Source organism: Oncorhynchus nerka, linkage group LG12 (genome assembly GCF_034236695.1).
Source record: "Oncorhynchus nerka isolate Pitt River linkage group LG12, Oner_Uvic_2.0, whole genome shotgun sequence".
Lineage (NCBI taxonomy): Eukaryota > Metazoa > Chordata > Actinopteri > Salmoniformes > Salmonidae > Oncorhynchus > Oncorhynchus nerka.
The window spans coordinates 73,811,443-73,835,465 of record NC_088407.1 but is presented as its reverse complement, the minus strand read 5'-3'; the positions used below and the strand labels follow the sequence as shown (position 1 = coordinate 73,835,465).

General features: G+C 42.8%; 1 protein-coding gene across 1 annotated transcript in view; it reads right to left on the bottom strand.

The window, feature by feature from the left end:
• Positions 1-3,365: 3,365 nt before the first annotated feature.
• LOC115138721 (actin-histidine N-methyltransferase-like) overlaps positions 3,366-24,023 on the bottom strand; it is a 43,052-nt gene continuing 22,394 nt past the window's right edge. The window contains exons 7-13 of the mRNA XM_029675862.2: positions 21,590-21,648; positions 19,802-19,916; positions 18,368-18,442; positions 16,182-16,348; positions 12,419-12,504; positions 7,145-7,305; positions 3,366-6,862 (exon numbers count right to left, since the gene is read on the bottom strand). Coding sequence (XP_029531722.2) covers positions 6,176-6,862; positions 7,145-7,305; positions 12,419-12,504; positions 16,182-16,348; positions 18,368-18,442; positions 19,802-19,916; positions 21,590-21,648 — 1,350 coding nt within the window. The 3' untranslated portion in view covers positions 3,366-6,175. The remainder of the gene's footprint in view (positions 6,863-7,144; positions 7,306-12,418; positions 12,505-16,181; positions 16,349-18,367; positions 18,443-19,801; positions 19,917-21,589; positions 21,649-24,023) is intronic.

Sequence of the window (24,023 nt, the reverse complement as noted above, 5' to 3'; positions counted from 1 at the left end):
GCCACAATGCATCTTTCACTGACACAAAGTTGATCAACTTGTTTTGGAAACCACTTCAAAACAGACAGAAAACAGACCAATGGACAAACAGATGGGTTATCTATGGAGACTGACAGAAGCACAGCGGACATCAGAGAACCCAGACTCTCTGACTGTGGCTTGTGTCAGAAACATGACCGTTAACCCCCAAGACATGCTGCTGTCGTCTTCACAAACCTCCATGTGGGCTTCGTGTATCCACCGAGGTTAAGATGGGTTAGGGGAGGCCCAACCACAAGAAGACAGTAGCATTATATTGTACTCTCACATAGCGCAATCCCACACATACTGTAAAGATAGTGTCTCTGTGTGAGACAATAACAGCCTAACCTCTAGCCAAACTCTAGCTGTAAGCGTGAACAGACAGATCTGTAGTTGGATATAGAAGCGTAATGGGCAGTGAGCAGCTGCTGATGTTTTTAGCACTGTACAGTCCCATCATCTCTTATCCATGTGGTTGCAACAGACTCACAGCCGAGTGCAAACAGTGAACTTCCTACGGTGGAGTCAAATGTCTGTCTGTGAGCGATACTGTACATACGAGCAATGGCTCAAGAGTGAATGTGTGTGTAACATGCATGCCTGAGTGTGTGTTTTTGTATCCGTCTGTATCCTACCCTCCTCTCTCCCCATCCCCCAACAAAACTCTCATCACACCCTTCTCTCTACCACCCCTTCCCCTTCTCAGGCCAGGAGAAATGGATTGGATGCGATTGGTAAATAAAACTTGCATGACAAAATGGGCCCTAGCGTTTGGCTGGGCTGTGGCGGCTGCAAATCTATATTAAATAGATACAGTTAGGGCCTCCCGAGTGGCACAGTGTGCCACTAGAGATTCTGGGTTCGAGTCCAGGCTCTGTTGCAGCCGGCCATGACCGGGAGGCCCATGGGGCGGCGCACAATTGGCCCGGCGTCGTCCGGGTTAATGGAGGGTTTGGCCGGCAGGGATAGCCTTGTCTCATCGCGCACTAGCGACTCCTGTGGCGGGCCGGGCCCGGTCCACACTGACACGGTAGCCAGGTGTACGGTGTTTCCTCCGACACATTGGTGCGGCTGGCTTCCGGGTTGGATGGGCATTGTGTCAAGAAGCAGTGCGGCTTGGCTGGGTTGTGTTTCGGAGGATGCATGGCTCTCGACCTTCGCCTCTCCCGAGTCTGTACGGGAGTTGCAGCGATGAGACAAGACTGTAACTACTACCAATTAGATACCATGAAATTGGGGATAAAAATAAAAATGGGTACAGCTGAAGTCAGAAGTTTACATACACCTTAGCCAAATAGATTTACTCCGTTTTTCACAATTCCTGACATTTAATCCTAGTAAAAATTCCCTGTCATAGGTCAGTTAGGATCACCACTTTATTTTAAGGATGTGAAATGTCAGAATAATAGTAGAGAGAGATTTATTTCAGCTTTTATTTCTTTCATCACATTCCCAGTGGGTCAGAAGTTTACATACACTCAATTAGTATTTAGCCTTTAAATTGTTTAACTTGGGTCAAACGTTTCAGGTAGCCTTCCACAAGCTTCCCACAATAAGATGGGTGAATTTTGGCCCACTCCTCCTGACAGAGCTGGTGTAACGGAGTCAGGATTGCAGGCCTCCTTGCTCGTACACGCTTTTTCAGTTCTGCCCACAAATTTTCTATAGGATTGAGGTCAGGGCTTTGTGATGGCCACTCCAATACCTTGACTTTGTTGTCCTTAAGCCATTTTGTCACAACTTTGGAAGTATGCTTGGGGTCATTGTCCATTTGGAAGACCCATTTGCGACCAAGCTTTAACTTTGACTGATATCTTGAGATGTTGCTTCAAAATATCCACATAATTTTCCTTCCCTCGTGATGCTATCTATTTTGTGAAGTGCACCAGTCCCTCCTGCAGCAAAGCACCCCCACAACATGATGCTGCCACCCCCGTGCTTCACGGTTGGGATGGTGTTCTTTGGCTTGCAAGCCTCCCCCTTTTTCAACTATGGTCATTATGGCCAAACAGTTCTAATTTTGTTTCATCAGATCAGAGGACATTTCTCCAAAAAGTACAATCTTTATTCCCATGTGCAGTTGCAAACCAGTCTGGCTTTTTTATGGCAGTTCTGCAGCAGGTGCTTCTTCCTTGCCGAGCGGCCTTTCAGGTTATGTCGACATAGGACTCGTTTTACTGTGGATATAGATATATTGTACCTGTTTCCTCCAGCATCTTCACAAGGTCCTTTGCTGTTGTTCTGGGATTGATTTGCACTTTTCGCACCAAAGTACGTTCATCTCTAGGAGACAGAACGCTTCTCCTTCCTGAGCAGTATGACGGCTGCGTGGTCCCATGGTGTTTATACTTGTGTACTATTGTTAGTACAGATGAATGTGGTACCTTCAGGCATTTGGAAATTGCTCCCAAGGAAGAACCAGACTTGTGGACGTCTACAAAAAAAATGTCTTGGCTGATTTCTTTTGATTTTCCCATGATGTCAAGCAGAGGCACTGAGTTTGAAGGTAGTCCTTGAAATACATCCATAGGTACACCTCCAATTGACTGAAATGATGTCAATTAACCTATAAGAAGCTTATAAAGCCATGACATCCTTTTCAGGAATTTTCCAAGCTGTTTAAAGGCACAGTCAACTTAGTGTATATAAAATTCTGACCCACCGGAATTGTGATACAGTGAATTATAAGTGAAATAATCTGTCTGTAAACAATTGTTTGAATAATGACTTGTGTTATGCACAAAGTAGATGTCCTAACCAACTTGACCGAACTATAGTTTGTTAACAAGAAATGTGTGGAGTGGTTGAAAAACACGTTTTAGTGACTCCGACCTGAGTGTATGTAAACTTCTGACTTCAACTGTAGGGGTGTTTATAATTTATGGCAAAGGATTACTTTGGAGTCACTGGTCCCAGGCCTGCTCCTGTCCCTCTCCTCCTCACCCCTCCTTCCCCCTGCTCTCCCACTACAGTAGGCTGCTGACACAGAGAGTACTAACAATAGCGGACATGTGTAGGACTGCTGCTCTCTCCACTGCCCACCCCCACGGCCATTATAATAATATATTCAAGGATTAAAGGGCTTTTATCTTGGAGCTCCAATGCATTATGAATGGGGAATTTCAACATTTAATTGCCCCGAATTAAATGATTCAAGATAATGTTTCTTTTATAAATTTGTAATAGGGCCAGAGAAAGGGAAAATACATTAAATAAAACTTTTTCCCCCAACAAAGGAGAAGAGAGGGAGAGAAAAAGTGAGAGAAAGACCTTGTGTCTCTGGAGGAGAGGATGGGCTGAAAGACTTATCAAAAGAAAGAGAGAAGAAGGCAGGAGACAATGAGTGAGAAATTAGAACTTTAATCTGTTTCCATGTGGACAGTTTCATGACTGTATTCTGTCCTCCATAGTTAGTGTACATCACAACCTTCGGTATCTCTCACAGTCAGAGAAACAAGCCCAAAACGGCTGCATATCTGGATGTGCTGTAGCACAGTGTAACAACTATTGTACTTACTACATTTTTCACTGTACTTACACTGTATTTAGGGTAAGGGTTAGGGTTGGCTGGCACAAATCTTGTGTGGTTGACAGAATGTGAGAAGCCTTGGCTTCCGAGGGTTGAGGGGCCACAGTATCTGTGCGCTAGAGATTTCAACAATGAGTATGCCGTTCCTCCTCTCTAAAGCCCAGGAAGCTCCGATTCAAACTCCCATTAGACAGCTCTGCACGCGTTATGTCAAAATACTTTTGTTACTCACCAAATATGGAGTGTCACTGAGCAATCGTCATCATCATCATCATCATTTGAACTTCCAAAAAAAGATCTAGATACAATGCCCAAGCAACTGAAAAAAATACAAATGCGGCGTCTCATTACTGCCACCCACAGGTCAGGAGTCTACAACAGCTTAATATAGTGGAGGCATGGTTTTCAGTTGCTTCTCAGGTAGCCTTCTACAAGTACATACCGGTCATAATGGGACTAAATGAAGAAATGTCTAATGGGAGTTTGAATTGTAACTTCCTGGGCGTTGGAGAAGAGGCACGTCATACTCATCATCAGCATCTCTAACACACAGATACTGTGGCAGGGTTGGGGATACTGCTGTACGTACATTAACAATGTTCATACATTGTACTTACAATATTAATCAAACAGTAATGAGGACACTAAAGTCCAATGTTACCACCAACTATCAATGTCAGAGGATGCACGTAGAGTACAGACGTGGGACCAGAGTACCAGTCCGTTTGTGCCATCATGCCAACTCCTTGTCACTCATTGGTTGGACAAGGACAGCTCTGGATACACCAGGTGCTGTGAATTGCTTGGAGAGTGCGATTGGTTAAAGCAGTCGGTAGATTCTCAGTAACAAGAAAAAACAAAGTCTTTAGAAAAGCAGCAGGTTGATTTGACCAGTAGAGAATGGTACAAATGATGAGTGAATGAAAGGAAACAGTCCATGATGCAGAAACCAACATGGTGATAGTTCTATTAAAAGTTACAAAACAAACCCCTTTTAGTTTTAAACTACACAGTAGAATAGACTCAGATCTCAGAACTCTTTCACTTTGAGGTTGGTAACAGCATCAACTTATAGATAGACAAGTTATAATAAGCAGCACTAGCTAACACTTTGGAGTAAGGTTAACTTTAACTAGTGAGGTGGTAATGGTGCCCCTCATATCCACCATCCATCACATGGCTTATTCACAGGGGGAGAACGCAGACACCAATATTCTGAATTAGCTCCCTCGGCTGTCCCGACATGATAACAGATAACATGATAATATTAACCACAGCTGGTGTACTGAAGCTAAGGGTTATTTAAGCGCGTACATCTAACAACGAGAGCAAGCTAGACATCCTCATGTCTCACTGCCATTCAATGCTAATAGAAAACCAACCTAGGCTTTGAAATACAGAGCAGAGATCATAAAGACAAATAAAAACATGTGGAGAAATAGCAACTGGATGAGAGACCGCGTTATCGATGTTCTGTTTGTTTTCTTTCTGGAGTGGAGAAAGGAGGAGTCAAAAACACTAAGGATGTCCAACAAAACAATAATCTAACAGAAATGAGTTGAAGTCCTTTATGTGAGACACATGACGTCTCTTGCCCTGTCTTGCTGATGAAGAGGTTTGAATTAGTCTCCATTCTGACTGTTATGGCTTTTTCATAATAGACTATAGCATTAGTCATATTCTTCATCAAAACTGCAACTCGTCCTCAGGTGATTAAACTGCAACTTGGAGAGCGGAGGTACATTCATAATAAAGTTTAACATTTTAAACATTGTAATTATTTAACGTTTTCAAAAACGACCCAAAACACCTTCTTTTAGTCATCTAATTTCGCTCAATAAACGCACTTATTATCCTTAAATTTTCCATCACATTTCAAAATTGTACATTATTCTCAGAGTAGAGAAATAAAATGCTGATTGCTCCCAGAAAAAGAGCACAGGACATATCCGCGATTTTGTGTCAAAAGTTTCCTTCAGTTGTATTTGAAATGCTATTGAGTGAAACCAGGAAGTGTAACGTGAGAAAGAGGGGCAGCGATGGTCTCAAACAATGAGCAACAAAGAGCCGAATACACCACCGAAGAAGATTGTCAAGTGAAATTATAGCAGCCGTATATCGAGATAAACCACAGTAATAAACTGACTCTGAGGAGTGAGGGGTAAAGCTGTTAGGATAAGATTTTGGCTAGCTGGAGATAACATTAAAATCAATTCAATCTGTTCTTTCTTTCTGTTCACCCTACAGTAGTGGAACTGAAACCAGCGCTGCCATTGTTACTAACTACCATTGTCTCACAGCTCGTGTGTCAATAATCTCAAGGTAAACCAGTGAAGCACTGTAAAAGAAAAAAACAAAGCCAGTTGTTCATAAAACATTAGAAACGTTTACTGCTCAGATAGAAGGGAGATAGAAAGGACATTGACTGGCACTGTGCCGTCTGCTGCGGTACGGAGGTAAAACTAACAAAGCAGTGGAAGGAGGGATGAACCAACCAACAGTGTTCAGTTTTTTAAATCTGAATTCTTCATTAATTCTCCTTTATTTCTGTGAGTCACTTAAGAGAGACAACACTGACTGGCTGGCACTGCTCTTCTTCTGCAATAAGGCCTAGCTAGATGATGATTACACACTGTTCACATCGGGCACGTCTCCAGTTCCTTCTGCACTCAGGTCCACGTCCACTTCCTGTGAGAGAGAAGCAGTAGCCTTGTCTCCTCCGTTCTCCGTTTGGCCTTCTTGTTCCCGGGTGGTAGCTGGGTCAGCAGCGTCTGGCGTGGTGAACTTAGCAACCATACCATCCTCCTCCTGGGCAGGGCTAGCACTTTGGCCAGCGTCCAAGGAGGTTAAGCTAACTTTTTTGCTAGCCTCCTGATTCAGGCTAGCGTCCACACCAACCTCCAGGACTGGGCTAGCGTCCGTACCATTCCCGTTGACTACCACCTTCCCACCATCCCCGTTGACTATGAGGGAGGCTAGTTCCCTGGCTGCATCCCCTTGTCCCAGCTGCTGTACCTGGGCTAACACTCGTTCCACCGCTGCCTGGTCGTCTCCCTCCTCGTCCTCCTCCTGAAGTTTCCTCAATATGAGAGGCAGCTTGGTGTCGGCCTCTGCGTTCTCCAGAAGGGAGATGTCGCTCTCCTCATAGCGGGGCAGCGGAGCGCCCTCCTCCTGCTGCTGCTGGAAGTGCAGGCGCCTGGCCTTGCCGCTGGCCACAACCTTCTCCAGGATCTGCTTCTCGGCCAGGCGTAGCTGGATGGCCACACGGGAGTGGAAGGAGAGGTCGGGATTCTCCAACACACACTGGTCATCCTGGAGGACGGAGGGAGGTGGGGAGACATTGGGCAGAGAGGAAGGGAGTGAGGTAGAGGGGAAGAGCAGACACACACACACACAGAGACAGACAGAGACAGCGGGGGGAAAGCAGAGAGAGAAAGGGATAACATACAGAAGGCAGAGGAAGAGTTTGTTAACTTATCAGGTTGAGAATGGGTCCTGTTGAAATATACTAAACATGACTTTATACAACACTGATACAGAGTAGACACGCTGACCCAAAACAACACAGTTGAGGTGGGTGAAATCTTCACTGACTTGGGAGCTGGTCTTGTAGGTCTGGAGCAGCAGGGCAGCCCTGGTCTCCAGGAATGTCCAAAGTTTGATCTCATTGTCCCAGCTCACTGGGAACTCCGTGTTACCTAGTGTGAAAACCTTATTGATGGCATGTTCACCTACCAGGTAGTCCTTCAGCTCCTCTGTGGAGAGAAACAGTTAAATGGCAGTGAACCAGAATGGCAGGACCAATATGATTACAGAGGGAAAACACAAGTACACAATTCAGGTCTATTCATCCTAGGGACAGATTTTTATAGCTAAACAGGTACACATATTTGTAAAGATGGCCATTTAGTTTGGTGACATTAATTTAAAAGAATATCAGACTAAGGTTAAGATAAGGGACTGTTATTCTACAGGTTGACTGGTAGCCAACTGCTGTTTTCCAGATCTTTCTTTTGATCGGCGATATTATGTAAGGCTCAATTACGCTGGAGGAGGAGACATGAAAGGAGAGGACATAAAAGGAGGGGAGGATGAAAAGGAGGGGAGGGTGAAAAGGAGGGGAGGGTGAAAAGGAGGCGAGGGTGAAAAGGAGGGGATGATGAAAAGGAGGGGAGGGTGAAAATGAGGCGAGGGTGAAAAGGAGGCGAGGGTAAAAAGGAGGCGAGGGTGAAAAGGAGGCGAGGGTGAAAAGGAGGCGAGGGTGAAAATGAGGCGAGGGTGAAAAGGAGGCGAGGGTGAAAAGGAGGCGAGGGTGAAAAGGAGGCGAGGGTGAAAATGAGGCGAGGGTGAAAAGGAGGGGAGGGTGAAAAGGAGGGGAGGGTGAAAAGGAGGGGAGGGTGAAAAGGAGGGGACATGAAAGGAGGGGAGGATTAAAGGAGGGGAGGATGAAAGGAGGGGAGGATGAAAAGGAGGGGAGGGTGAAAAGGAGGGGAGGGTGAAAAGGAGGGGAGGATGAAAAGGAGGGGAGGATGAAAAGGAGGCGAGGGTGAAAATGAGGGTTGGATGAAAAGGAGGAGAGGGTGAAAAGGAGGGGATGATGAAAAGGGGGAGGGTGAAAAGGAGGGGAGGGTGAAAAGGAGGGGAGGGTGAAAAGGAGGGGAGGGTGAAAAGGAGGGGAGGGTGAAAAGGAGGGGAGGGTGAAAAGGAGGGGAGGATGAAAGGAGGGGAGGGTGAAAGGAGGGGAGGGTGAAAGGAGGGGAGGGTGAAAGGAGGGGAGGGTGAAAAGGAAAGTATATTTGAGTATATTTGTGCAATTAGATTTACTTTTGATACCAAAGTATATTTGAAACCAAATAGTTTTAGACTTTTACTTAAGTAGTATTTTACTGGGTGACTTTCACTTGAGTCACTTTCTATTAAGGTATTTTTACTTTTACTCAAGTATGATGGGGGGGACTTTTTCCACCACTGCTCATCTCTGTACCCCACACATACAGATAATTGTAAGGTCCCTCAGGCCGAGCAGTGAATTTCAAACAAAGATTAAACCACAAAGGTTTTCCAATGCCTCGCAAAGAAGGGCACCTATTGGTAGATGAGTAGAAATCAAATAAAACAAGGCCAAATATACAACGTAGTTGCTTACCAAGACGACATTGAATGTTCGAGTGGCTTAGTTACAGTTTGGACTTAAAATCATTTTGAAAATTCTATGGCAAGAATTGAAAATGGATGTCTAACAATGACTAACAACCAACTTGACAGAGCTTGAAGAATAAAAAAATGAATGTGCAAATATTGTACAATCCAGGTGTGCAAAAGCTCTTTGAGACTCTGTAATCGCTGCCAAAAGGTGATTTTAACACATATTGACTCAGGGGGTTGAGTACTTATCTAATCAAGATAGTGTTGTATTTTTCATAAATGATTTACAAACGTTAGAATTTTTCATCCACTTTTACAGAGTATTGACACAAAAATAAATAAATACACATTTTTTTTTAAATCGACCAAGTCGTCGTCTGTTATTTTGTCCAATCGATTGGTCAATTTAAAAAAAAATGTATTATTCAATATGTTGACACGTGTGTTTTAATCAAATCAACTATATTCACTGAGCTTGTCTGATGCTTTAAGCACACTGTTTGATTAAATAATTAAGACACACAAATAACTAGAGGTAGTCCGACCAGCAATTGATTTGATTGTGCCGGGCTCAGACTTGCTGCGCTGTGTTAAAAAAGACAGCGAGTGACTGTGACTAGAACCCGTTGTCTCTCTCTCCCCCCTGCTGTAGCGACCACCACAGAACATCAAAGTGTTTATCGAGCTGTCCATGTTGCTGAAACTGCAAGATAATTACAGCTATTTCTGACTGAAAAGTTCTGTTACCGAAATCCCCAATTTGTTTAGGAAAAACTTTCCATATACCCTCAGTCCTTGCTCTCTTTCCGTGACACAAGTATGCATCTCATGCACGTGACCAAAGACCTAATGGCACGGGACTAGTATTACTAAAGATCGTTGGTTGTGTTATTATTACTCCAGAATGTCCATTATTCAGGATGATGAGTTGGGCGGGATAGTTTTTTTCCTAAACTGTAATTGTTTTTTTCTAATAAATTGACAGTTATGACGGAAGCCTGGAGGTTTTTATTATAGGTGTCAAGATACTGTATTTCCACATGTCCAGGTGACAGGGCCACACTGATAACTCCAGCTTAGATCCCAAGTTTCTAAACCATACCAAACCAGCTTTCCTATAGTGTCACCATATTACTGGAATTGAGGAAGTGTGATCATAATCATTAGGATATTATAGCAATCTGTAGTAAGTCCTAAATGCCCCCCAGTCTTCAGATGTGAGCTAAACAGTGCAATTGCACTTGAGATGCCTTTTAAAGTGAACTCATAATTTCCAAACGTTTAGGGCAGTTGAATGCTGCTCTGCAATCTATTAACAGCAAGGGTTGCATTAAATAGACTGAGTTTGCTTTAGCCTGCCTGGAGTACCAGGACTTTTCCCATTAACTTCTTATGGCTGCAGGGGCATTATTGAGTAGCTTGGATGAAAAGGTGCCCAGAGGAAACTGCCTGCTCCTCAGTCCCAGTTGCTAATATATGCATATTATTATTAGCATTGGATAGAAAAACAGTCTGAAGTTTCTAAAACTGTTTGAATGAAGTCTGTGAGTATAACAGAAGTCATATGGCAGGCAAAAATCGGAGAAAAAAATCCAACCAGGAAGTGGGAAATCTGAGGTTTGTAGGTTTTCAACTCATAGCCTATCGAATACACAGTGGGATATGGGTCATTTTGCACTTCCTAAGGCTCCCACTAGATGTCAACAGTCACTAGATGTCAACAGTTAGAACCTTGTCTGATGCTTCTACTGGGAAGGAGGGGCGATTGAGAGCTAAGGTAAGTAAGGTCTACCATGACCTGAACATGCGCTGACCATGCGCGTTCACGTGAGAGCGAGCTCTGTTCCATCCCACTTCTGAAGACAAAGGAATTCTCCGGTTGGAACATTATTGAAGATTTATGTTAAAAACATCCTAAAGATTGATTCAATACATCGTTTGACATGTTTCTACTGACTGTTACGGAACTTTTTGACATTTCGTCTGCTTTTAGTGAACGCGCTTCGTGACTTTGGATTTGTTTACCAAACGCGCTAACAAAAGTAGCTATTTGGGCATAAATGATGGACATTACCGAACAAATCAAACATTTATTGTGGAACTGGGATTCCTGGGAGTGCATTCTGATGAAGATCAAAGGTAAGTGAATATTTATAATGTTATTTCTGACTTCTGTTGACTGCACAATATGGCGGATATATTTTTGTCTTGATTGGGCACTGAGTGCCGACCTCAGATTATTGCATGGTTTGCTTTTTCCGTAAAGCTTTTTGAAATCTGACACAGCGGTTGCATTAAGGAGAAGTGGATCTAAAATTCCATGCATAACAGTTGTATCTTTTATCAATGTGTATTATGAGTATTTCTGTAAATTGAAGTGGCTCTCTGCAAAATCACCGGATGTTTTGGAACTACTGAACATAATTAGCCAATGTATACTGAGATTTTTTGATATAAATATGAACTTTACTGAACAAAACATACATGTATTGTGTAACATGAAGTCCTATGAGTGTCATCTGATGAAGATCATCAAAGGTTAGTGATTAATTTTATCTCTATTTGTGCTTTTTGTGACTCCTGTCTTTGGCTGGTAAAATGGCTGTGTTTTCTGTGATTTGGAGGTGACCAAACATAATCGTTTGTGGTGCTTTCGCTGTAAAGCCTTTTTTGAAATTGGACACTGTGGTGGGATTAACAACAAGATTACCTTTAAAATGGTATAAGATAGTTGTATATGTTTGAGGAATTTTAATTATGAGATTTCTGTTGTTTGAATTTGGCGCCCTGCACTTTCACTGGCTGTTGTCATACCGATCCCGTTAACGGGATTGCAGCCCTAAAAAGTTCAACAAGTTAGCCGATCAAGTAAAGTATTTGAAATGATTTCAAACTGTATTTGAATCCTGGTCTGCCCAGCTTCTAGCCGGAGGACGCTAGCCTGGCAGTGAGATTTATGTCACCAGTCACTAGGTGTTTCAACATGTGAATGAATATTTTTCAGACCCTCTGAATGTGGATAACTCTCAATTCACAACTGGTGTCCTGCCTTGTTTGTTTGGGCTCACTGAGTGTGTGCATGTATGGGTGTGTGTGTATGTGTGTGTGAGAGAGAGAGACAGAAACGACAGACAGACAGGCAGGCAGGCAGGCAGGCATACACTTATAGACAGACAGACAGACAGACAGACAGGCAGACAGGCAGACAGACAGACAGACAGGCAGGCAGGCAGGCAGGCAGGCAGGCAGGCAGGCAGGCAGGCAGGCATACACTTATAGACAGACAGACAGGCAGGCATACACTTATAGACAGACAGACAGACACTTATAGACAGACAGACAGACAGACAGACAGACAGACAGACAGACAGACAGACAGACAGACAGGCAGGCAGGCAGGCATACACTTATAGACAGGCAGGCATACACTTATGGACAGGCAGGCAGACAGGCAGGCATACACTTATAGACAGGCAGGCAGACAGGCAGGCATACACTTATAGGCAGGCAGGCATACACTTATAGATAGGCAGGCAGACAGGCAGGCATACAGGCAGGCATACACTTATAGACAGGCAGGCATACACTTATAGACAGGCAGGCAGGCAGACAGGCAGGCATACACTTATAGGCAGGCAGGCAGGCAGGCATACACTTATAGGCAGGCAGGCAGGCAGGCAGGCAGACAGACAGAGGGAGGCAGAGAGAGAGTGTGTGTCTTACCCTCAGTCATACAGAAGACTCTGAGGAAGGCTAGTAGCTGGGCAGAGATTGGAGGATCGCTGCAGTGCAGGGCAAAGATACTGGACCTGATGAGGGGGGAGAGAGAGGCAAAGAGGGCAAGAGAAAGAGTAAAAAATAAACATCACAGTACAGACGCAACAACTTCTCCAATTCACATTACCCTTTGCACACACAGATATGACCTCATAAAGCTAGACCAGTAGACCCCACAGGACCTTGTAGCCCCAACCGAAAAACCTTCCACAACGAATCCCTGTATGACGTGAACCATCTAAAACCCTGATCAGTGGCTTGGTAGGTACAGTAGATGTTAATGGTGGCCAGTGGCCCACAATTAACCCAGGCCCACTCATGTTTAGCACGGAGGCCGAACCCCTGATGCAATTTTAATAGCCACTCAATCAATTACAAGCAAGCGAGAGTGAATGAGCAAGAGACAGAGAGACCACTACACCACGGGTGACCAGGCTGGTGGGGTGACCAGGCTGGTGAGCCGGTGTGGGTGCTGGCTTCTGTTCCAGCCAAGCAGAATTGTTTTTGGGGCTTTGGTCATTTGAAATCTACCCAGAATAAACATTGCATCATTGTCTCAGAATAGGTCTCTATACCATGAGAGAACCTTTCCATCCTCCCCTTGACATTTCCATCAACAGGAAGCTTAATCATTTTATCATTACATTAATATCATGCAGCCCTCCCCCTCTGTCATTTTAAACACTTTTTAATCTCTTATTGACGGGGCATTCTGGAAATTAGATTAGAAAGCCATTGTTGAACTGAAATTGGTACTTAATGCAGGTATAACCAAGGATGTGATATTTTCCAAATCACATACTATTTGTCTGATGATTTAGGCATATGTACTTTGGCTGGTGCCATCATCGATTGTGTTTCCGCTTATAAATATCTGGGCATCTGAATGGATAAAAAGCTATCGTTGAAAAAGCATGTTGAGTAGTTAAGAAATTAAGAATTCAAATAGTCTTCTTCTATAGGAACAGGTCTGGTCTTCATTAAAGAGCAGAAACCTAAATCATTCTGGTTAATGACCATGGCGATATGGTCTATATGAATGCAGCTGCCACTGTACTGAAGCCATTGGACGAACTGTATCATAGTGCATTGTGCTTTATTACGGGAGATGTTTCAGTAGACATCGTAGCATTTTGTATCAGAAAGTAGGCCGGCCATCTTTGAAGTCTCATAGATCGTTGCAATGTGCCTAGAAAGCCTTCTTGCATAAAGGTACAAAATTTAAAAAATTAAAAACCTAACCTTCAGACGTATAAGTTACCAGACCCGGACTCAATCTCCACCAAGTTAGATAAATATGCTTTAAGTTTCATAGCACCTCTCATGTGGCATGATCCCCAGAGTTGGAACCTCTAGGCCGATTCAGGCAGAGGGCCTTTTAACTGAAGAATCGGTGATTCATTACATTTACATTTAAGTCATTTAGCAGACGCTCTTATCCAGAGCGACTTGTGTTTTGCTTTCCGTGTATAGCATAATTGATGTGTATATACCGTAGATATGTATAGTATAATTGATGTGTATATACAGTAGATATGTACAGTATAATTGATGTGTCTATACAGTAGATATGTACAGTATAATTGATGTGTATATACAGTAGATATGTACAGTATAATTGATGTGTCTATACAGTAGATATGTATAGTATAATTGTTGTGTCTATACAGTAGATATGTATAGTATAATTGATGTGTATATACAGTAGATATGTACAGTATAATTGTTGTGTATATACAGTAGATATGTACAGTATAATTGATGTGTATATACAGTAGATATGTACAGTATAATTGATGTGTCTATACAGTAGATATGTACAGTATAATTGATGTGTCTATACAGTAGATATGTACAGTATAATTGATGTGTATATACAGTAGATATGTACAGTATAATTGATGTGTATATACAGTAGATATGTACAGTATAATTGTTGTGTCTATACAGTAGATATGTACAGTATAATTGTTGTGTCTATACAGTAGATATGTATAGTATAATTGATGTGTCTATACAGTAGATATGTACAGTATAATTGATGTGTATATACAGTAGATATGTACAGTATAATTGTTGTGTATATACAGTAGATATGTACAGTATAATTGTTGTGTCTATACAGTAGATATGTACAGTATAATTGTTGTGTCTATACAGTAGATATGTACAGTATAATTGTTGTGTCTATACAGTAGATATGTACAGTATAATTGATGTGTATATACAGTAGATATGTACAGTATAATTGATGTGTATATACAGTAGATATGTACAGTATAATTGATGTGTCTATACAGTAGATATGTACAGTATAATTGATGTGTCTATACAGTAGATATGTACAGTATAATTGATGTGTCTATACAGTAGATATGTACAGTATAATTGATGTGTCTATACAGTAGATATGTACAGTATAATTGATGTGTCTATACAGTAGATATGTACAGTATAATTGATGTGTCTATACAGTAGATATGTACAGTATAATTGATGTGTCTATACAGTAGATATGTACAGTATAATTGATGTGTCTATACAGTAGATATGTACAGTATAATTGATGTGTCTATACAGTAGATATGTACAGTATAATTGATGTGTCTATACAGTAGATATGTACAGTATAATTGATGTGTCTATACAGTAGATATGTACAGTATAATTGATGTGTCTATACAGTAGATATGTACAGTATAATTGATGTGTATATACAGTAGATATGTATAGTATAATTGTTGTGTATATACAGTAGATATGTACAGTATAATTGATGTGTCTATACAGTAGATATGTACAGTATAATTGATGTGTATATACAGTAGATATGTATAGTATAATTGTTGTGTATATACAGTAGATATGTACAGTATAATTGATGTGTCTATACAGTAGATATGTATAGTATAATTGATGTGTCTATACAGTAGATATGTATAGTATAATTGATGTGTATATACAGTAGATATGTATAGTATAATTGATGTGTCTATACAGTAGATATGTACAGTATAATTGATGTGTCTATACAGTAGATATGTATAGTATAATTGATGTGTATATACAGTAGATATGTATAGTATAATTGATGTGTCTATACAGTAGATATGTACAGTATAATTGATGTGTCTATACAGTAGATATGTACAGTATAATTGATGTGTATATACAGTAGATATGTATAGTATAATTGATGTTTATTGATGTGTTCATGCAGGTGGTATCAGCAGGACTCCCTGCTTCAATAAAGATTGAATAAAAATAAGATCTATGAAGAAGACGGATGAAAGGAGTTGTGAGCCACATCGGGCTCTGGTCAAATGTAGTGCACTATAAAGGAATAGGCTGTGGTTTGAGACACAGCCTTAGTCTCCCAGTGTAGCCTTTGTTTTAATAGTAAACTCTTCTCTCCTGGATCCACTAGCTCTGGGTAATGTAATAGTAATGCTGCTAGACTAGAGCGGGCCTCAGTAATGTGTTTGCAGTGTAATAATATCGGCCATGTCCTGCCAATTGTCACATTGATCAATTCACTGAAATGCAGGAAAATATTGCCTTCCTGAAATTACCTCCATCTCTGACATAATTGAGAGATACCATCTATTTCTCTCTCACTCTACCCCTCTCCCAGTTTCCCTCCCTACCACTTTCCCCCCCTCCCTACTTATGAGGGGATTCCTGTGTGTATGCGTGCGTCTCTACTTACGAGGGGATGCCAGCGCGGGCCAGCACCTCCGCCTTCATGGCGTACAGCCGTTCACTCTTGGACACCCCCAGTTTGATCTTGACTCTGTCATGGGCATTCTCCTGGAAGAAGAAGCCGTTGTGGATCACAAACTCAGCGTTGGATCGCGTCCCATAGAAGATGTAGATCTGAGGACAGAGAAGAGAACAGCCACTCAACATAAAAGGGATAGTTCAGTATTTTACAACTTAAAATCTTAGCTGCTTCCTCCCCCTGCTGAAAGTATATGGGCCAGGAGTAACTGTTATGCATGGTGTGGCTTTCTTCAAACTTCACTAGATAGCTGAACTTCCCCTTTATCATCTGACTCCAACTCAACCTCTAAAAGATTATTGTACATCGGTATGGGTTGGCTCAGCAATGTGGTGAACATTCCACCTCCTATTCCCTCTACCATTTTCCCTCATAACCATGATATCATGTCTGATCTAGTGGAAGCTTCACAGGAGCACAGAGAATCCCCACACCACACCCGTATGGCTCCAACATATTACATCCACATTTACAGATAGCAGAAGGGAACAGGTGAGAGGGAAAGCTGGAGAGGGGTAAGGGCAGGGGACCGATAGGAGGAGGAGTGATAAAGCTTAGTAGGTAAATGTAGCTTAGTGGTTTGTGTCTCTGTGAGCTCAGGCCGAGTCTGCATCTCAAATGCCTTTTCCCTATGTAGTGCATTACTTTTGACCAGGGCCCGTAGACCTGTAGAGCACCATATATGGAACAGGGTGCTATTTGGGACACACACTCTGTGAGCTCAGGGCACTTTGGCCAGATGGTGATATCTGCCAGAGGAATCATGGGATCAAGCGCTCCATTCCCCATCACCCTACCCCCTGCGGTCTCTCTGAATCTTATCAAATAATTCCCATTCTAAAGAGAAAGAGGTGGACTTCCATACTGTAGGGAGGGGTAGCACCAGAGGGTGAGAGAGAGGAGTGGGAGGAAGAAGAGGGAGCAATAGAGGTTGGTTGTGTCGTGATTCTCCAGCCTTCTCCCAAAGTATGGATTTATCAACTGCGGAAACTCCCTCCAGCCAATGCTTACACCAATTCTTCAAACCTCCCTCCAGCCAATGCTTACACAAATTCTTCAAACGTCCCTCCAGCCAATGCTTACACAAATTCTTCAAACGTCCCTCCAGCCAATGCTTACACAAATTCTTCAAACGTCCCTCCAGCCAATGCTTACACAAATTCTTCAAACGTCCCTCCAGCCAATGCTTACACAAATTCTTCAAACGTCCCTCCAGCCAATGCTTACACAAATTCTTCAAACGTCCCTCCAGCCAATGCTTACACAAATTATTCAAACCTCCCTCCAGCCAATGCTTACACCAATTATTCAAACCTCCCTCCAGGCAATGCTTACACCAATTCTTCAAACCTCCCTCCAGGCAATGCTTACACCAATCCTATGCCTTTAAATCCATGACATGGAGTGTGGAAGTGCATACTTCTGTAAAATGTGGAGAATTGTGATGCAGCCAGTGAGTAAGTGACAGGGAGGGAGTGAAACAATAACACACTGCTTTAGAGCAGAGGGTTGGACCGTTAAGCCTGGCTAGGTCCAGCTGACTCACACCCAGCTCTGGCATGGCCTTCTCCCTGACATAACATCAACACCAGTCAACCAGTCTGTCAAGGCCTCTCAGAGGTGAACATAATGTCACCCCTACAACACAACGTGATACTCAGGCCAGAGACTGAATCAATTACAGAGTATGGCTTTACAGACAGCTTGAGCTTTCAGGAGTGTGTTTGACTTGTACAGCTGCCTATCAAGCTCGAGTTCATTCAAATGGCAGAATACAATTGAACTCTGAACTGTGTGATGGACAACAAATAATACATAGGAAACAAACAAAAGAAGATACATGCAACATTCATTTAGGGAACTGTTGTGGCTGTTGTTAAAAGTAACCCAGATGGAGGGAGTTGACAGTTGATTTAGAACCACCTGCCTTTTGATTGACATACATGATCCAATCAGATCCTACACAACCCAACATGATGTATAGTTCAAATAAGTCATGGCCCATAGGGCAGGGTCATCTTGTTTCTGTAGCATGAGGCCACTTGGTGTACATGTACGCCCCTGGACAATTTGTATAGTAGCTAAAGAGTCCATGCTACCCTGACCCGACTCACCTGTTCATTCTCTTTGTAGTCCTGCAGAGCCACACACTCACACCGGTCATCCTCCAGGTTGTAACCAGTGGTGATCTGAACAACACACAAACTGTAATTCATCCATTCACTGATTGAAGCGAATCAAGGACTGGTTCAAATCAATTAGGTTTTTCCAAAAGTCACTAATCAAACATATTTAAAAATCAAAACACACTGTACAGTCAAAACAAATAGAGTAGTTATACTTTAGAGCTGCAGTGAATTCTGGGCGCTTCTTCACTGACTGACTGGCGATACAATTTGCAGCACATTTATTTTATAATACATGACCAACTTCTCTCCTAGTATTAAAAAGAGCTGTATATCCATCATCCATTCCTTTAATAACAAGACTAACCAACAAAATAAGAACATTTATTTAAAAACATGAATGTATTAGTTTAGCATAAATAATCAAGGTCTGTATCAATACAGATACTTCCCCAGATTCTGAAAGGTTTACACAAATAGGCAGAAATGAAGGACATTGAATGAACCCATACAATTATCACCAGTGAGAATAACAACATACTCAAGGAACTGGAGCTAAAGAACAGCAATAAAATGTGGAAATATGTTGGAAGTTGTAACCTATTTTTATTAAACAAACACCAAGGGAATATACAGAAAGACATTTCAGTCTTTAAATGACTTGTTTCAGCAATGTATCGGGTCTTCACAAAAACATATCTAATTTGAGGGGCGTAAATGCAGTTAACATGCATACTAAAGGAGGGGATATTATTGCTCTGTTACAATCAGTCACTAAACACAATCAAAGCCAAATGATTCAAATAAGTAACAGATGCCCATGAGATAAGCGTAATCAACTGAGGAAAACACAGTCTGTGTGGTTTCTCTCAAATCTATAATTATTTTTCAGAATAATTTAAAAACCTTTCAAATAGTGGGAAGTGTGCAGTAGTGCAATAGGCATGCTTCAGCCATGCAATAGGCATGCTTCAGCCATGCAATAGGCATGCTTCAGCCATGCAATAGGCATGCTTCAGCCATGCAATAGGCATGCTTCAGCCATGCAATAGGCGTGCTTCAGCCATGCAATAGGCGTGCTTCAGCCATGCAATAGGCGTGCTTCAGCCATGCAATAGGCATGCTTCAGCCATGCAATAGGCGTGTTTCAGCCATGCAATAGGCGTGCTTCAGCCATGCAATAGGCGTGCTTCAGCCATGCAATAGGCGTGCTTCAGCCATGCAATAGGCGTGCTTCAGCCATGCAATAGGCGTGCTTCAGCCATGCAATAGGCGTGCTTCAGCCATGCAATAGGCGTGCTTCAGCCATGCAATAGGCGTGCTTCAGCCATGCAATAGGCATGCTTCAGCCATGCAATAGGCATGCTTCAGCCATGCAATAGTGATCTAATACGTATGTAGTAGGGTGTTTGTAGTACTCACTAGGCCGTTGGTATGGTTACACATGTCCCAGAGAGGGATGAGGGCAAGGGTGACACGGCTACCGTCTTCTGTGGGGATCTGGTTCTGACGGGTCATCACTGAGGAAACCGCCCATCTATAGGGATTAAAGGTCACGGTAAACCAATCATCAATCAGCAACAAGATTCACTTTTCATGGACTAGCCAATCATAACAAGGACCCTGTGTTTTTCCAGACCACGTAACCTGAGCAGGGAAAACTGAGGACCCCAATTATAGCCTCATGTTTTGGGAAATTCAACTAGTTCCCAAGACAAGTGGCTTCAACCACATCAGATAGCAAACCTTGCTACTAACCATGTTCCCATCCAAACATTTACCTGACGCATGGAAAAAAGTCACGACCGGGCTGATGAAAACATGAAATGCTGGTCACAATTTGATAAATGCAGACAGAAAATGTGTTCGTTCGACACGGTGGGATCTTTTTGTGTTGGCAAAATAAATGAGAGAAATGGAGGTGGAAATTTTGATATACTGTATTAACCTCTTCAACCTATGGGGGCGCTATGTCATTATTGGATAAAAAAAACATGCCCGTTTTAAGGCAATATTTTGTCACGAAAAGATGCTCGACTATGCATATAATTGGCAGCTTTGGAAAGAAAACACTCTGACGTTTCCAAAACTGCAAATATATTATCTGTGAGTGCCCCAGAACTGATGCTACAGGCGAAACCAAGATGAAACTTCAAACAGGAAATGAGCAGGATTTTTGACACTCTGTTTTTCATTGTCTCCTTATATGGCTGTGAAAGCGCCACGAATTAGCCTGCCCTTTCTATCGTTTCTTCAAGTTGTCTGCAGCATTGTGACGTATTTGTAGGCATATCATTGGAAGATTGGCCATAAGAGACTACATTTACCAGGGTGTCCTTTGTTGAAATTATTGCGTAATCTCCAAGCTGCTCGCATTCATCCATGTGATTGAGACAGAGAGGAGACTTCCAGGAATGATATATCATGAAGAGATATGTGAAAAACACCTTGAGGATTGATTCTAAACAACGTTTACCATGTTTCAGTCGATATTATGGAGTTAATGTGTAAGAAAGTTTGGCGTTTGGATGAATGAATTTTCGTTTTTTTTGGTAGCCAAACATGACCCAGAAAACGGACCGATTTCTCCTGCACAAATAATCTTTCAGGAAAAAGTGAACATTTGCTATCTAACTGAGAGTCTCCTCATTGAAAACATCCGAAGTTCTTCAAAGGTAAATAATTTTATTTGAATGGTTTTCTGGTTTTTGTGAAAATGTTGCCTGCTGAATGCTAACGCTAAATGCTAACGCTAGCTATCAATACTGTTACATAAATGCTTGTTTTGCTATGGTTGAGAAGCATATTTTTGAAAATCTGAGATGACAGTGTTGTTAACAAAAGGCTAAGCTTGAGAGCTAGCATATTTATTTCATTTCATTTGCGATTTTCATGAATAGTTAACGTTGCGTTATGGTAATGAGCTTGAGGCTGTATTCACGATCCCGGATCCGGGATGGCTCGACGCAAGAAGTTAGCCATGATATCGACAGAAAACCTTTTAACTTGCATTTTTACATTCGGTACATAGGAATTTAATGGCAAAAGTCATTTTTATGTGCACTATTTCATCACACACAGCCTTTTACCAGTTTGATGGAAACATCTCTGGTGGGAAAATGTGCATATTGTTTTATGCAGATGAGAATATACACACAGGGGAGGTGGAGGAAAGCCATTTAAAAAGCAAGCCGACACCCACACACCAACCTGTAGTCGTCGAACGTAAAGGCATCCTTCAAGGGCAGTTTACTGGTGGTCAGATGAGTCTGGAAATTGGAGAGAGAAGAAAAGATGGAGAGAAATGGAGTGAGGAGGGAAAGAAAGGGATAGATGGAGAGAGAAGAAAAGAGAAGAAACAAAACAAAGAGAGAAGAAACAAAACAGTGAAATGTCATCCTGCTGCTGCCTAACATCCTAAAAACAGTGTGTGAAATGTCATCATGCTGCTGCCTAACATCCTAAAAACAGTGTGTGAAATGTCATCCTGCTGCTGCCTAACATCCTAAAAACAGTGTGTGAAATGTCATCATGCTGCTGCCTAACATCCTAAAAACAGCGTGTGAAATGTCATCCTGCTGCTGCCTAACATCTTAAAAACAGTGTGTGAAATGTCATCCTGCTGCTGCCTAACATCCTAAAAACAGTGTGTGAAATGTCATCATGCTGCTGCCTAACATCCTAAAAACAGTGTGTGAAATGTCATCCTGCTGCTGCCTAACATCCTAAAAACAGTGTATGTTAGCGTGGTGTATGTTAGCGTTTGTGTGTGTTAGCGTCTGCGGTGTGAGGATTAGGGTGGCGTTAGCCCCCCATACATCACTGTCAACTTAATGTGTTGTGCCCAGCAGACGTCATCAATCTGCTTCATCAATTTGGGTGACAGAGAACCACCAGTGCCACAGAAATCTACATTTAAAGCCCCACACTGGACGCCTCCAAGGGCTCATTTCCAACCTAGCAGGAGGTAGAGGTGGAGGGAGGGGACTAGTACAATACGCAGCTAGAAAGAGATATAGGTGGGGGGAGATAAGGGTGTGGTGGAGGGGGGATCGAGGGATAAGTAGAGATGGAGAGAGAGAGCAGAGCACCTGTGCTTCCCCAACATGCAAAGTGAGCTGCAGCAAAAAGACTCCAGTTCAGTAGGAAGGAACCCACAGTAAGTCACGTAACCAAGGCTCTCTCCACAGTAAGACACGTAACCAAGGCTCTCTCCACAGTAAGACACATAACCAAGGCTCTCTCCACAGTAAGACACATAACCAAGGCTCTCTCCACAGTAAGACACATAACCAAGGCTCTCTCCACAGTAAGACACGTAGCCAAGGCTCTCTCCACAGTAAGACACGTAACCAAGGCTCTCTCCACAGTAAGACACGTAACCAAGGCTCTCTCCACAGTAAGACACGTAACCAAGGCTCTCTCCACAGTAAGACACGTAACCAAGGCTCTCTCCACAGTAAGACACGTAACCAAGGCTCTCTCCACAGTAAGACACGTAGCCAAGGCTCTCTCCACAGTAAGACACATAAACCAAGGCTCTCTCCACAGTAAGACACGTAACCAAGGCTCTCTCCACAGTAAGACACGTAGCCAAGGCTCTCTCCACAGTAAGACACGTAACCAAGGCTCTCTCCACAGTAAGACAAGTAACCAAGGCTCTCTCCACAGTAAGACACGTAGCCAAGGCTCTCTCCACAGTAAGACACGTAACCAAGGCTCTGTCCACAGTAAGACACGTAACCAAGGCTCTCTCCACAGGAAGACACATAACCAAGGCTCTCTCCACAGGAAGACACATAACCAAGGCTCTCTCCACAGGAAGACACATAACCAAGGCTCTCTCCACAGGAAGACACGTAACCAAGGCTCTCTCCACAGGAAGACACATAACCAAGGCTCTCTCCACAGTAAGTCACGTAACCAAGGCTCTCTCCACAGTAAGTCACGTAACCAAGGCTCTCTCCACAGTAAGACACATAACCAAGGCTCTCTCCACAGTAAGAGATGTAACCAAGGCTCTCTCCACAGTAAGACACGTAACCAAGGCTCTCCACAGTAAGACACGTAACCAAGGCTCTCTCCACAGTAAGACACGTAACCAAGGCTCTCTCCACAGTAAGACACGTAACCAAGGCTCTCTCCAAAGTAAGACACGTAACCACGGCTCTCTCATTGTTACACACACACAGAGCGGTATTTAGCTAGGGCTGTGGTGGTAAGGTTATAAAAGCAAGTGGTCACATTTCTCCCCCTGGGTGGATGGCTGGGTGTGTGTGAGGTGTGTGTAATAGAGACAGTCCGGCAGTGACACTGATTTATCCCAACAGTAAAGTGAGGAGAATCACACTCACAGGGCCAACCTAACCTACTCCCCTCAACACCCACACGTTTCACCTGACACAACCTACCCCCTCAACACCCACACGTTTCACCTGACACAACCTACCCCCTCAACACCCACACATTTCACCTGACACAACCTACCCCCTCAACACCCACACATTTTACCTGACACAACCTACCCCCTCAACACCCACACATTTCACCTGACACAACCTACCCCCTCAACACCCACACATTTCACCTGACACAACCTACCCCCTCAACACCCACACATTTCACCTGACACAACCTAACCCCT